This window comes from Zingiber officinale, chromosome 11A (genome assembly GCF_018446385.1).
Source record: "Zingiber officinale cultivar Zhangliang chromosome 11A, Zo_v1.1, whole genome shotgun sequence".
In the NCBI taxonomy this organism is placed as follows: Eukaryota; Viridiplantae; Streptophyta; class Magnoliopsida; order Zingiberales; family Zingiberaceae; genus Zingiber; species Zingiber officinale.
Window position 1 is genome coordinate 5,241,676 of NC_056006.1, and position 15,144 is coordinate 5,256,819.

The window sequence follows — 15,144 nt, forward strand, 5'->3', positions numbered from 1 at the left end:
TGGATCATGACTTTAATATTACTTGTTAAAACCAAAAGAATTACATATGATTATATGCCCAACTGTTAGGAGTTATCGTACTTCTTGAATTTTATTGGCGGACGAAATATGAGGTTAAACGGTCTATTTCAAAATTAATTAGATTGTAAGACCTTCCATAAGTTAACCATATAATTTACTAATTTATATTTTTATCATGGAATTGATGATATTAAATTATTTAGGATGAACGATATCATTTTTAGTTTTTACGCGGACTGAAAAAGAAAAATTCAAAACACACCCCTCAAACGGCTATAAAAAAAGGTACCCCCAAGCTGTCCCCAACTCAGCGGCAGAGAAACAGAGGAAAAACAGAGCGTGAGCAGTCCAACCAAATGGAGAGTACCGGCGACTCCTTCCCCGTCCTCGACATGGCCAAGCTCGCCGCCGGCGACGAGCGCCCGCAGGCCATGGCCCTCCTCCGCGACGCCTGCGAGAACTGGGGCTTCTTCGAGGTCCGCCCATCGTCTTCCTTTCCTTGTTATTTCCCCTTCTTCTTACTCAAATCTTCTCCGCCATCGATCGACCGATCGATCATCTCAGCTAGTGAACCACGGCGTGTCCCTGGAGCTGATGGACGAGGTGGAGCGCCTCACCAAGGCGCACTACGTCGAGCGCCGGGAGGAGAAGTTCCGGGACTTCGCGCGCGAGGCGTTGGCGACGAAGAGGCCCGACGAGCTAGCCGAGGTCGACTGGGAGAGCACCTTCTTCCTCCGCCACCTCCCCGTCTCCGACGTCTCTTATACCCCCGGCATGGACGACGACTACAAGTAAGAAGCAAGCTGGTTCGGCGGCGACGCAACTGTCGGAGTTAACTGAGCTAAAGGAAACCGGTTGTTTGCAGGGCGGCGATGGGGGAGTTCGGGAAGGCGGTGGAGAAGCTGGCGGAGACGATGCTGGAGCTGATGGATGAGAACTTGGGGCTGGAGAAAGGGTACCTGAAGGCGGCGTTCCGGGGGTCGGAAGGGCTGCCGACGCTGGGGACGAAGGTCAGCAGCTACCCGCCGTGCTCGCGGCCGGAGCTCGTGAAGGGGCTGAGGGCCCACACCGACGCCGGCGGGGTCATACTGCTGTTCCAGGACGACCAAGTCAGCGGGCTGCAGCTGCTCAAGGATGGCCGGTGGGTCGACGTGCCGCCGATGAAGCACGCCATCGTCGTCAACCTCGGCGACCAGCTTGAGGTCCGTCTTTCTTTTTAATTTTATTTATTTATTTATTTATTTATTTATTTATTTATTTTAGATCGAATCGGACCAGATTGATCGAACCAAACCAAATCAAATCAAACCAAATCAGATAAGGCCATCTTTGATCTACGATAAAAGATCAGTTCGATATGAAAATTTGCAATTGGATTCAACAGTCTTAAGTCCTTGAAGAATAAGAAATATGTTTCAAATTGAAATCGGTTCGATCGGTTCAATCAGTTAGATGAACAAACAATCGAAAGAAAGCCGGTTATGCGACAAGCATCAATGAGTTACTCACCATGTTGTTCTATGAATTCAGGTCATCACAAATGGCAAGTACAAGAGTGTGCTCCACCGAGTGGTGGCACAAATCGACGGGAACCGAATGTCGATTGCATCGTTCTACAACCCCGGTGCTGATGCGGTCATCTACCCGGCACCGGCTCTCGTCAAGGCCAATGAAGAAGAAGAAGAAGAGGAAGAGAAGGAAATAGAGATGTATCCGAAATTTGTGTTCGAGGACTACATGAAGCTCTATATTGAGAAAAAGTTTGAGGCCAAGGAACCGAGATTCAAGGCCATGAAGGCCATGGAAACCCTAAATGCCCATCCCATTTCCACTACTTAAGATTAAGGGAGAGATTAAGAATAATTTGATCCATATGATGGTCATTTTAATTATGAAGTTTAGTTTAAAATGTCGTCTAAATTATGTATAAGACAAGTAATAGGTCGATGTAATGATCAAAATAATAAATGCGATAGCACTATGTGAGTAGCTTTGGTCTATTTTCCTCGAATTGATTTGCTCGTAAATTTAGTTGCATCGTGCGACTTCAATGTCTCCGCCATTCTCCATGAGATCGTTTGGTTGAGTCGGTCAAGACTTAGGGCCACTGTCGAAGTATTGTATGATGAGATTGAAGGTTGTGGCCGCAACCAATTCTTTTTTAGTAGCAAGACAAACGTGGAGCACACTAAGAGGCCATGGGTCATCAACATGTTGTATATTTCTCTGCCAAATCGATGAGTAAACGATCATGTCGCCTAGGCGGCAACCGCTTCTACTTCCTTTATAACTCAAGCAACCAATCATTCATGAATTTGTCTCTTCGGTTACACTAGATTGCTCGTATGATCATTAAGTTACCGGTGGAGCCACGTTCGGCAAATTGAAGTAAATGAAAGTTTAAAGGGGCAAAATGAAAGTTTCCCACAGACTATTTGTATTTCAATTTAGGAAACAAGGAGGGCAAGCTTTTAAGTCACTAAATTAGGGAAATTGTGATTGATTGGTTCATTTGTTAATCATACTAAATAAAAGGAAGAGTGACACTTTGGTGCTATCTAGATAGTGCAAAAAGGAAGAATGTTTTAATCATTTTGAACTTTTAAGAGTTTTTGTTAAAAAAAAAAGTTGAATTTAGTGGCATAAGAAGCCAATGCAACGTTATTATTACAACTTAAATAGAAGTTTTTTTGATAATTTAAGTATCCAAGTTGTTGGTCCGATTAATCTTGGAGGTGAACGGCTTTCTAAAAGTGTGAACGGCAATGTCACCTAGCAGCTGACTTTGATAAATCCGGAAGTGCTAGCAGCAGTGTCATCTAACAGCCAACTTTGTCCAAGAATTTGATCATGACGAATGTATTCCTTGCCTTCATGAGAATCAAACTCTGGCTATCGAATTGTCCATGTATGTCTTTATCGTTGCACCAAGTCCTAGGATATACCTTTCTAGTTGCGATGCAATTGCACATTGTGTAACGATCACAAGTAAAAGAAAAATGTGACATTTAGAGTATGTTTTTAACGTTTAAGTTATACTCTTGTGTCGGATACTTAGGGTTAGTTGCGTTTAGGGTTAGTTGCGTAAAGAGAAGAGAAATATCTAACGAGACAAATAAAATAGAGAAATTTTTTGTGAAATAAGGTAAAGCAGAAGAAACACCTCTCAAGGCACTTTCTTTTGTCTCACGACTTTTGCACGAGAAAATAATAAACAAGACCATCTTTGAATAGACCTTCTATCCACTTTATTGTAAGAAACCCTACTTTGAATTCCTTTGCGGCTTGAAAGAATTATGCATTTAGTAGCACCACCATGTTGAGTGATGATTCTGTATACATAACCATGTTTGTGTCAACTTCATTGAGAATATATTCTTAGGAAAAAATAAGTATAATTTTTCACGAGAAAATACTTTATTGTATAAAAAATATTTTGCAGACTCAAGTTACATATATTAAATGTAGGATTCTAAATGATCTGACCTTCATGAATAAATTTAATATTCAACTTAATAATATAACAAAAGATGATTTATTCTTCCCTAATATTTTCATCAATCAATTTTTAAATTAATATGGAGAAAATAAATCATGAATGACTATTGATCATTAGTAAAATGATCAAGACGTGAGGGAAGATAATATTCAACTTAATAAGAATTTTTTATGTTTATTCAATACATAATATCAATTAAATGAACAAATTTAAATAATTTATTAAACTAAACAAACAAAAACATATATATATTTAGTTCATTAATATTTACGAACAACATTTATAAACTATATTCATCTGATCATGTCCGGAAGTCGATGAGATAGAAAACTGGAGATGTGGCGCTCCCACTGACCTCTTGTGGACTCCAATCCGACCTGCAACACAGATTACGTTAGTATCGAGCCAGGAAAGGAATCTCTAGTATTGACCATCCGACACTTAAGTCAGTCACCGACGATGAAGTAGAAGGCGGAGCAACAAGAATGAACATTAGTGAGAACAGTGTCTATTGCGTATTGCGTACCCCCGCTGATGCTTGGACCTCTTTTATATAGAGCTCCTGTAACACGCATGCATGCTTCCAAAGGTGAGCGCGCTTCCCAAAGTTTTCCTTAAAAATATTTGTCAGTAAAGTGTCATTGACACAATACCTTAAAAGGCTGAGCATATCTCTGAAGTACAGTGGAAGCTTCCGCCGTACGATCTTCTGGTTGTCCATGCCTGATGTGGGCGACACTAACTCCCAAAGGGATGTCGATGGATACCAGAGAGAGTGTGCTGCTAGGCCGAGTAGGTTGGCCGCTAGGCCGAGCAGGTTGGCCGCTCGGCCGGAACTTCGCTGTTCCTATGTCTCGTCCGCTCGACCGGAACTCCACTATGTTTGTGTCGCGTCCACTCGGCCAGAAATCCACTGTGCTTGTGCCACGTTTGCTTGGCCGAAGTTCCACTCTACTTGTGTCAGGTCCGCTCAGCCGAAGTTCCACTCTACCTATCGAGTCCCGATGCTTGGGCGAGCGAGGTAACTGCTCGGCCCGGCTTCTGCACACCATTTCTTCCCTCCGTCCAGCGTCTAATACCCCATTAAACATCGGTCATTTAACACCTCCCCGTGTCAAAGGCGGGACCGGAACCCTCTCCTCCCGATCAGAGCATGATAGCTCGACTGGTAGATAATATCTGAACGTTGACCGCCTTAACTTTGACATCCACCGTAACAACTATCCTCCGCGGAACAACCCCTCCTTATCACCACATCATCATTGATAAAACTCTTATTAATATATTAAATAAATAAATAAGATCAAATGAAAAAAAATATATTATCAAATCCAATAACTAACCAAACAAGGTTAAAATGTAAAAATATTAAAAATCAAACAAACGTAATTGAAAACTCGATAACATCTAAACAAACCAAGTTCAAACTCATAAAAAAAAATAATCAAAACAACTATAAATAATTATTTCAACACCTTAATTCATTTTAAACTCAACTTGACTTGGCTCGACTACCTTATCAAATAAACTCAAACACCATAAAATTTAGCTCGTTTAGAGCCTTAATTAAACACATGCCACCAAATTTGTTATCACAAGTGGTTAAGACGTCACAAAATCTCCCAAGTAAACATCAATTTTCCATATTAAAAAACTAATGAACTAGATAATATCAAATCCAGACGACTGATCCGGTCTCACAAAGGTTTCTCATATTAAAACATCTCTGAGATAGGTACAAAAGTTACAATTGTCAATACAACTGTGACCTTTGATTGCTTTAGTTGGTGACAGCATTTAGATAACTTTAAGGCTTGAAACATGGATTTAGTACCATAATCATGCCTAACAAACACGACTTATGCACATAATCACATCATCTTGCACAAACACGACTCTTATTTTCCATATGCGAGGAAACATTTTACAAGCAAAAACATATGAATCCAAACCAAACTGAAATGATGAGTCAAATAACAGTAAGAATTCATGATAATTAACACGAGCAACTAATACTAAGCAATCTCTGTTCAAACTGAAACCAAAACAAGACAGATGAGTTAAAATTGAAAGGCAAGTTCACGAGATTGAAGGCAATGTTTTACTTTGCGACTTAGACCACAAAGAGACGGATGTGGTGGCGATGACACGATATGTGTCGATGGAATCGAATCATGCATTTGGGGGAGGTGGGGGACAACCCACCTGAGCAACCTCACCTGCTTTTATAAAGCTGCCGAAGAAGAAGCACAACAAGGCACAACAAGAAGGGGGGGCCTCCTACACTTGCAACTATAAGACAAGAGAATTCATCAGCTCATAGACACTTTGTATGGATGAGGAAATGCACCAATACAGAAATTTGCTAATTGAAATTAGGATAAAGGAGAATATTGCTTAAAATATAACAAAAGTAATACTAGTCAAGAATACTACAACAACAACAACAAATGTGTTTAATGATTCAAATCATGTATTGTCTGTCACTTTTGAGTTTTATCATTGTTAATCATGTTTCAACATTGATGTGTTTAAAACTATCTATGAAAACTAAACATCAATAATGATTTGATTTTATGTAGCATTCAATGGAGAAGTAATATATAATGATTGCCCCGAGATGGATTCTCAACTTAAAAAGGCAAGAGGATGATATCTATCTTGATTCTCGAACACAAATGCACCAAGACAAAGTGTGAGGTAAGGGATGATGACAAGGGGAGAAAAAGTAGGGTTCCTCCATGTTCCTATGCGAGGGATATGCCATGGCATTTAGGCTTCTTTTGCTATTTGCTTGCCATTTAGAAAAAGATAATTTGCAAGAATGAGAGACAAACCAGAAAATCCTAGGATGTTCAACACTGCTCATCTGATTTGAAACAAATAATGTTTGTGTCTATCTTTGAATCACTCAGTTATTGGTTGAATCGACAGGCCAATCGAACAAACTGCACGACTGCTCTAAAATGTTCCAAAATATTGACAAGCATGTTATTACAAAAAAAAAAAAAAATTAACAAAAAATAGATAATTTACCAAAACACACCCTTGATTTCTCAATCTTGCTAAATTTTGACTTGCACTAGTGACAGCTTCAACAGTTGAATAATATTTTGGAAATCAAATTAGATGAGTGATAGGAGTTCTTTTAGTGGGATTAACTTCTATTCCAACTTTCTTGACTTTAATAGTCAGTAGTGTTTTGATAATCAAGTCCATTGATAAGTTCAAATGACACTTACTAAGGAATGATTTAAGTAGCAGTGCCTAGACAATAAGAGTTGTGATCAAACTCAACCATGAATAAAACAAAGGTAATGTGACCCGCAAATTGACATATCAAGTGTGTGCGATATGCATAGTTGTTAGAGGCGTGAGGTGCACCGAGGCACAAAGGGCTCCTAAAGCCCGAGGCACGTGCCTCTTGAACATTAGGCGCAAAAATAAAAAAAAAATAAAAAAATGAGAAATTTGATTACTAAACTATTAACACACTCATATAATATGTCCAATATGATAATTATTAATATTTCACCCACACAAATATCAAATCACTAGCCATGAGACACATAATATGACAGGCAAAACAACATCATCATGAAATTAATAAAAGTTTCAAATTTTCAAGTTTCTAATCTAAATCAACGAAGTTCATCAAAACAAAATGACCAAAGAAACGTTTTTTGAGCAAAGAAAAATTGATTAAAAACATTTTTTTCAAAGGAAAAAAAAAGAGGGCGGTGGCGGCGACGTCTGGGCGCGAAAATGACGGAGTCGTGCGCGTGAAGAGGAAGGGGAGGAGTCGGCATGCTCGCGTGTGAGAGAAGTAGAAAAGGGAAAGTCGGCATTTTTTCTCCCTCATGCCCTTTGCTTCTCTATGAAGGAAAACTAAGAAAACCCCCTCCATGTGGGATCCACCCGCAATATATCTACATCAATGTCCAAGAGGCATGCCTCGTTCGCGCCTTAGGTGAGGTGCAAAGGCACGCCTAGGCATGCCTAAGTGTGTGCCTTAATGATAGCGCCCGCCTTGCTTTCCCAAAGGTGATGGCTGGTACGCCTCTCCTCGGGCGCACCCGAGGCGCACCTTTAACAACACTGGTGATATGAGTTCTTTTGGTTTGATTAACTTCTATTCAGGCTCTCCATGATTTAATAGTCAAGTAGTGTTGCGAAAATAGAATCAATTGATGAGCTCAAATGACAACTAGCACAAATAAGGAATGGTTCAAGTCCTAACCCAGAAAATAAGAATTGATCAAACTCAACCATGGATCAAATAAAGCTAATGTTGAGCATACTGATTAAAAAAAAAGCTTTTAGTTTTTTGAAAAAATATTCTCGATATGTCATTCAAATCTAACGAGTTACATGGGCCAATTTGGAGCAACAACTGAAGTTGGTTGCTAAGATTACATTAGACTTCAAGTTGCAATAAGGAAAAGTAGGAACATTACAAGTTTGTGGGTCAACTTGGGAATAATAAATTACTAATGCCCTGTATACTTGAGAGAACGGATTTAAAAATTAAAAAAAAAAAAATCGTGCAGAAAATTTTCCAGTGTTTATTTCATGAAAAATGATGAATTACTTATCCTTTTCACTGTTTACTTATTATAAAATAATAGATGGGCGGATTTAAGAATCCATCCCAGGATTAATATTTGGATATTTTTTTATCCGCTCAAATCGTATAGAACTTTCCTTCCGCCGTCTTACTTCCCAATCGCATCTCTGCCTTCAACCGCACGAGCCATGGGCGACCTTGTGCTACCACCTCGCACGGCCCTGCACAGGTGGCACTTCTCGACCGCCTCGTGTGGCCCTACACTGGAGGCACTGCAGGCAGCACTGTGCGGCCGGCCCAATGCTGCTCTGCACAGCCGCCTTGCGCAACCGCAAGCCATGGGCAACCCTGCATGGCTGCCTCATGTGGCTGCAAGCCGTGAGCATCCTCGCTCGGGGGCACGACCAAACTTGCACAAGGCTGCCGACAACTTCGCTCGAAGTAAACAGAGTGTAAATGTAGGGTTGCTTTGCGCCCTTGGCCAAATAATGTAGATGCCAGTAGATGATAATATTATATATCTGTTGTCAAGAATCTTGCTGTACAATGTAAGGCATCTACTTTTCTGTAAATAGGACAAATGATATTCATGACTCCATGTTGTCCAAAAGATCTCCTATGGGCTATGTTTACTTGAAAGGAAAAGTGGTGAGGGGAAAAAAGTGGAAGGAGGGGAAGAGGAAGCCAAGGAGACAAAATGCTGTTTTATATTTGGTTGGTTTGACATAATGAAAAAGAGGGTTTTCTTTCCAAGTTAATCATGGGTGATATATAAATTTATACAATAGTTCACTACTTGCATGCATCTCAAGTTAATCAACAGGTAAAACATGCTTTCTTTCCAAGAGAATCAAAAGGTAAGAAGCGATGTGTTAAACATGAAAGTGCTTGAAAAAAAAATGTAATGATATATAACCTTGTCGAAGAGTTTGAAAATGTCATTTCAGCCAAAGTTTAACAGATATAGAATGTAAAGTCTCATCAAGCCAGGACACCAACCTTCGTATAACCTCAGATTGCAAGATATGATCACCAAACCGTCCTGAAACAATTGAAATGATATCTACACCAAGGAAGATCAAATGGTATTAAGAAACTTCTTAACCTGCTATAAAATGACATAAGTATAGAACAGTAAACAAATTATCTGAGAACCTGTTTACTTGAATAGATAACTCAAGCAATGAATTGGCAGTGAGATAAATCCAGCATCACTTGTTTCTTTGACAAAAAATGAAGGGGGACAAATATTTTAAGCGATAAATTTAAGCATTCATCATTAATAATTCATCCGCCCAAAATCACAGCGAAAGCTGATTAAACTAGTTCAATGAGAGAATTAAAACTGTCTTCTCTATATTTTCAATTTACCATCTCTATCTGTGGAAACAAGGCCATAGACTTAGTATATAGGTGGAAAGATAGACAAGAGTTGGAAGGGAACCGTTACAAAATGACATGAATTCAGCAATTAATCAATGCATATATATGTTTCCTTTTCTCCTTCCTCTAATGTTCCCCTCTTAGTTATCCATCGAAGTAAACCCATGCTTAATTTAACCAATGATTTTTCTCTCAATATAGATTTCCACTAGGATTTGCAACAATTTTTTGTAAGAGATTCACCATCAATAATACAAATGCAAGCAACATTAGTCCCAACTACTTGAAGATGGTTGCATGGATTTTATCAGCACACTATGCGAGGCTATAACATTTGCAATATTCAGAGTTCTTAAATCACTTTTAATTACTTCAATTTTTATAGTTTTCTGACTTAATTTTTAAAATAATTCCTAGTTCCAAACATGTCCTCACATTTTATACTTCCTCCCAATGTTAGCAACTATCTTCAATGTGTACACTTTCTACATTAATTTTTTCAAGAATTGATCTTTTCATATTCCTAATCTTATTTGGCATGTCCAAGTCATCAACATTATCAAACTCTTCATTGACTCCTTTCATTTATTTTCTTTGAGAAGTTTTGTATCCTTGGATTCTTCTGAAATTAGGAACAAAATTTTCCCTTATAAGTTTGAAAAAGCTTATATCTTGAGACTAGCATTCAATGCCTATGACTTTACAATAGTTACAAATAATTTTTATTATCTTCTACAAAGGAAATTTTCGTTTAATTAGGATTATTGCACCTTTAAAAGGCAATCAAATGCTTATTAAATTTTTTTTAAAAAAAAATGAGTAATAGCAATTATAAGGCAAATGTATATTGTGGATTTGTATGCAAAGTAAATAGAACATTGGTCATCTTTGTTATTACTTCTCATCTGACTATGGTTACAGAATTATATTTACTAATAAAAACATTATGGAAATAGAATTAAATGATTGAAAAGCAATAGCAGATACTAAATGCTACTGTTAAAGATCCAGAAACATTAGTTCCTCTATCATTGTTATACATGATAAATTTTAGTTAATTGAGGAGATCAATCATGCTAATAATCTTCCCCCAATAACATTCTGATAACATCATATTGAAATCGTTAGAAAAAAAAAAGAAACTCAAATTACTTTGCATCCAGATACAATAACTGAAAGACAATTTATATTGTAAACAGTTTCATATCAGCCAATGCACAAAACTGAAAATTTTAATAACCCAATTCATATGATCAATAACCTAAATCCAGCTAGGTTATCCAGCAACAGGAAAACCTAATAGAAATATTAGTCATCCTACAGTTGGTGATGCAGATTCAGAAATATCAAATAAAAAAGGTTTAAAGTTTCATTTGCCTTTAGAAGCTGAAACAAAGATGAACGCTAATTGTGTAATATTTCAGAGTGAGTCTTTTGAAGCAGAGAATTTTAATGATCTTTTCAAAATCAATAACTCTATTTCATTTTCACTAGAATATAAAATCATGTTATTAAGTCTATAAGATGTCACGAAGCTATACTGATGCATATAAATATTAGCATTTCAAATGCATTTTCAAATCAAGTTATTTAATATCTGAAACTTGAAATCCACCATATCAGAACCCAGATCATGAAAGAAATAACTTAGCCATTGTCTCAATTGCTTGTGCTCCCGAGTGATTTGAATGTTTGAATAGTTTTACTAGAAAATATTGCATTTTTATAATACTATGTTTATTTTCTAATCTGTAACATCTGACTAAAAGCTGTGTGCTCTGAGGAGATAGATTTTCACACGCAATAATATCAAACAAAAGTCCATGAATCAGAAAGAACTGCATCTACTCATACGGCTAAGGAGATAACTGTGATTAGACAGAAATGCATGCATCAATAGGTTCATTCAGTAATCACAGATTTTTGTCTCAACGAAAAAGAGGTTCATTTAGATTTAAAACTTCTTTAGAGATACATACCTCATTGAAAAGAGCAGCAGGATACTTGCTCCAATAAAAAGTCAAAAATACCACATCATCCACTAAGATGGTTCCCAGAATGATAAGTTAGACTTTTGCCCAAGATAAACAGATATTCCAAATTCATTTTAACATTTTGATCAACAACCAAGCCCTACAAATGACAATTTTCCAGCATATGTTTATCCACATCCTTGGAATTTGCTTCAGATATTGCATTACTTGAAATTGTAATTTTCTTCTCATTGCAGTCTGCTTCAGTTTCATTGGACGCATGTTTCTTAAGAACTGTAGATATGTCCCCTTCAGCAGCCCCGGCTAGCTTGAATCTTTCAACAGCAGCATCAAGATTCTTTTTCCAGTCGCCAAAACCAAGCTTAAATTCAACTTGGGAACGTTCGAAGAGCATGTTGCCCCAAAACAGATGTATCTGAGATCTCATTGCTGCCGCTTGCTCTGCAGCCTCCTCAGTTGATAACTCCCCTTGGCCATCTGCAGCTCTTTGCTTCTTTCTCTTCTTCAACAACTCATCCTCCTTGCTTTTTCCAGGGTCTTTAAGCTCATTTATTCTCTGCTGTTCCACTTTCTCCCACATCTCAGTAGCAGCATTCATCTTTTTCTCTGCCCCATCAAAAAGTCTGATTGTTTCTGAAGAATCCCAAGTTGATAGATCCAGCTTCTTAGCCAGTGCAAATGACCAGTGGAGCTTTGCGGTTTCAAATTCCTGTTGTCCTAAGGCAAGTAAACCTTCATAAAAGTCAGGCTTGATTCTAAGTGCTTCTTCATATTTTTTCCCAGCAAGAGCATACCGCTCACTGACCCAATCATAAGCAGTTTGAAGCTGTGCAGCCATGACATCTTCAGGTGCAGACTCATCCAGAGGGATGCGTTTCCTTGCAGCGCACATATGCACATTTCCCCAATTGAAGAAAGATAGGGCCGCCACTTCCTGAAACTTAGCGGCAGCCATGTCAAACAGGCCTTGAGCTTCCTCTCCAGTCACCGTCTCCTCAAGTGCCTCAGAGCACAACTCCATTCCAAGCTCATGCAAGTCTAAATGTGCTTCAGGGTCAATCCCTATTTGGTTCCTAAACAACTGAGCAAATTCATACAGCCAATCATCAATCTCAACTTCCTTACACTCAGGATGATCACATCCTTTGTGTGGCACTCCAATCTTATCTTTTGCAACTTTTTCAGCCTCTGAACCCATCCTTATGACCTCATTGTTCACTGTTTCTTCAATGGAATCGTCATTAACTGAATCTGAAACATACTGATCAATGTTCTGCCCTTCCTCCTCCAGAAGCTTCTCCTCTTCTTCAGGAACCTGAGGCTCCTGCTCAGGGCTCACCTCCATAATGTGTAACCGCAATAGCTGCAGTTTATCATCCTTATCAACTCCAGGGCCTTCTTTTACTTCTTTTTTATTGAGCTCGTCAACAAAAGATTCTGCTAATCTTAACTCTGCGGTGCTGGTCACAGTTATAAGATCTCCGTCAGCATCCTTGTACTTGATCAGCACAGACTTGGACGAAGGATATCTATTGGCCACAATTTCCCTGAGGCCTTTGAAGGTGCAATTTGCCTGCATTTGGGCGAGCCTGATATCATGGTCATACACGAACTTCAATGGCCTCCAACGGATCACTGCTGCTTCTAGAGAAGCCTCCTTTTTGACACTTTGCCGCGAACTGCCTCTAGGTGACACGACTTGTGATGATTGGGAAGAGGCCTCGCCATTAGAAGGCTTAAAAGGAACCAGTCGAAAGGGTTTGATTTGGGGGCCGTTAGAAAGAGACGGTGAGTTAGTGCAATGATCGTTTTGAGAAGGAACGGTCGGCTTATTTGCACTAAGTGAAGGCTGCGGGGGCGTGGATGCCTTTTTGGAACGGGCAGGAAGGCAAGGGCCGAGACCGGAGATGGGAATGCCAACCTGAACGGCGGAGGCACCTAGGGCCGCAGGAGAGGGTCGACTTCCGGGATCGGACGGAGCGGCCGGAGCGACAGCAGCGCGGAGGCGGCCAGCGAGATCGAGAGCGTCCGGATGGGAGGAGTCCAGCGCAAGCAGCGAGTGGACGTCCTCGAGGGCGAGATCGTACCTGCAGAGGGCCTCGAGGGCCCGAGCGCGGCGGAGCAGAGCACGCGGGAAGCCCGGCTGAGCCTGCAGCGCGAGCGAGCACTCCGCCGCGACGGCCTCGTGATCGACGGGACGCATCTGCATGAGGCAGGCGGCGCGGTTGCTGTGGAAGACGGCGCGGTCCGGGTGGCCGCGCGGGGTGAGTTTGAGCGCGATCTCGTACTGCCCCAAAGCGCCGACGTAATCCTTGGCCTGGAACAGCCGGTTGCCCTCTTCCTTAAGCTCGTGGGCGCGCTTCAATAGGAGGGACACGTCCACCTCCACGACGCCGTTGCTCGGCGTCGGAGGAGGGGGATGCGACGGCGGCGTCGGAGGAGGGGGCGGCGGCGTCGGCGTCGGAGTCGAGACGGAGGCAGGGGTGCCTGAGGCAGCAGCCGCCCGGGATCCCTTCTTCTTCTTCTTCTGGTCGCCGGATTTTCCCATCCCGGCGAATGAGAAGCTAGGGCTTTAGGCAGCGGATGAGATTGGAGTTGGGATTTGGGGACGACACGATGATCGCGTTGTGGGTGGGTATATATATACATAGAGAGAGAGGCGGAAGCCCTACCACTCGAAGTCAAATGACTCAAATGAGATCGAAGACGCACGTGAGGAAGCCGTGAGAGCGTGCGTGGGTCATTCCACAAATGTCCAGCACTGGGCTTGATATTATTTGACAAATCGGTCAAAACCAGACTCCTAAAACTAGAGATATGAATATGTTAGTTTAGAAATACTAATTTGGTATATTATTTAATATGAGTTAGAATTTTTAAATATATTCGTGTTAAAAAAATTATTATTTTTAATATATTATATTAAATTAATATTTGAGAGTCCGAATATAATAAAAAAAATTAGACGAATATATAAAACATGATTTCATACTATTTTGAACTATCTAGGTCAAAATTATTAGAGGGACATATAGAGCTCGAAATAACATAGAACCAAGAAGTTATATATGTTCGTCCAATTCTTCTGATTATATCTATGCCCTCAAATATCAATTTGTTATACTATTTTGAGAACAGGGATTTTTTTTAACATGAATTAGATTTTTCGAATATATTTATGTTCAAAAAATCACTTCTCTCAATATAATGTGTCAAATTGATATTTGAGAGCATGGATTTAGGAGAAATCGAAGAAATGATATGAAATAGGGTTCTATATATTTGTCTAGTTCTCCTGATTATATACATACCCTCAAATATCAATTTGCACTTTATATTGAGAACGGTGATTTTTTGAACATAAATTAAATTTTTTTTCTAATATTCATGTTCAAAAAATCAGTATTCTTAATATAATATATCAAATTGATGTTTGAGAGCATAAATCTACTTAATTAAATGAACACATAGTACCTGATTCTATGTCATTTCAAATTGATTATATCAATGTCCTTAAACATTAATTTGACATAATATATTGAGAGTAGTAATTTTTAAAACTTAAATCAATCTCTTAAAAAATTTGATATATTTAAAAAAAATAATCCCAATTGTAGTAAATTAGCATCAAATTAGGTTAATACAGAGGGGTAAAATGGATAAAAGATACGTAATTTGAT

The 15,144-nt window shown here is 39.4% G+C and overlaps 2 protein-coding genes across 3 annotated transcripts; one reads left to right on the forward strand and one right to left on the reverse strand.

Moving 5' to 3' along the window:
* The first annotated feature begins 318 nt into the window (after positions 1 to 318).
* On the forward strand, positions 319 to 2,010 carry LOC122032607 (1-aminocyclopropane-1-carboxylate oxidase 1-like). Its single transcript, XM_042591917.1, has 4 exons — positions 319 to 497; positions 586 to 812; positions 887 to 1,223; positions 1,552 to 2,010. The coding sequence occupies exons 1-4, from the start codon at positions 378 to 380 to the stop codon at positions 1,858 to 1,860; spliced, it is 993 nt and encodes a 330-aa protein (XP_042447851.1). The 5' UTR covers positions 319 to 377; the 3' UTR covers positions 1,861 to 2,010.
* A 3,464-nt stretch (positions 2,011 to 5,474) lies between these two features.
* On the reverse strand, positions 5,475 to 14,083 carry LOC122030870 (protein CLMP1-like). Of its 2 annotated transcripts, none has more exons than XM_042589919.1 (3): positions 11,450 to 14,083; positions 9,087 to 9,150; positions 5,475 to 5,812 (listed from the first exon to the last, which is right to left on the reverse strand). In XM_042589919.1, the coding sequence occupies exon 1, from the start codon at positions 14,010 to 14,012 to the stop codon at positions 11,604 to 11,606; it is 2,409 nt and encodes an 802-aa protein (XP_042445853.1). In that variant the 5' UTR covers positions 14,013 to 14,083; the 3' UTR covers positions 5,475 to 5,812; positions 9,087 to 9,150; positions 11,450 to 11,603. The 2 variants fall into 2 exon arrangements, with proteins under 2 accessions (XP_042445853.1, XP_042445852.1); XM_042589918.1 differs by having other exon boundaries at positions 9,004 to 9,150.
* Positions 14,084 to 15,144: the final 1,061 nt, after the last annotated feature.

Coding starts and splice junctions, on each gene's coding strand:
- LOC122032607 (XM_042591917.1), top strand. CDS start 378: ATGGAGAGTACCGGCGACTCCTTCCCCGTCCTCGACATGGCCAAGCTC. Junction 498..585: donor AGAACTGGGGCTTCTTCGAG/GTCCGCCCATCG, acceptor CGATCATCTCAG/CTAGTGAACCACGGCGTGTC. Junction 1,224..1,551: donor ACCTCGGCGACCAGCTTGAG/GTCCGTCTTTCT, acceptor CTATGAATTCAG/GTCATCACAAATGGCAAGTA.
- LOC122030870 (XM_042589919.1), bottom strand. CDS start 14,012: ATGGGAAAATCCGGCGACCAGAAGAAGAAGAAGAAGGGATCCCGGGCG.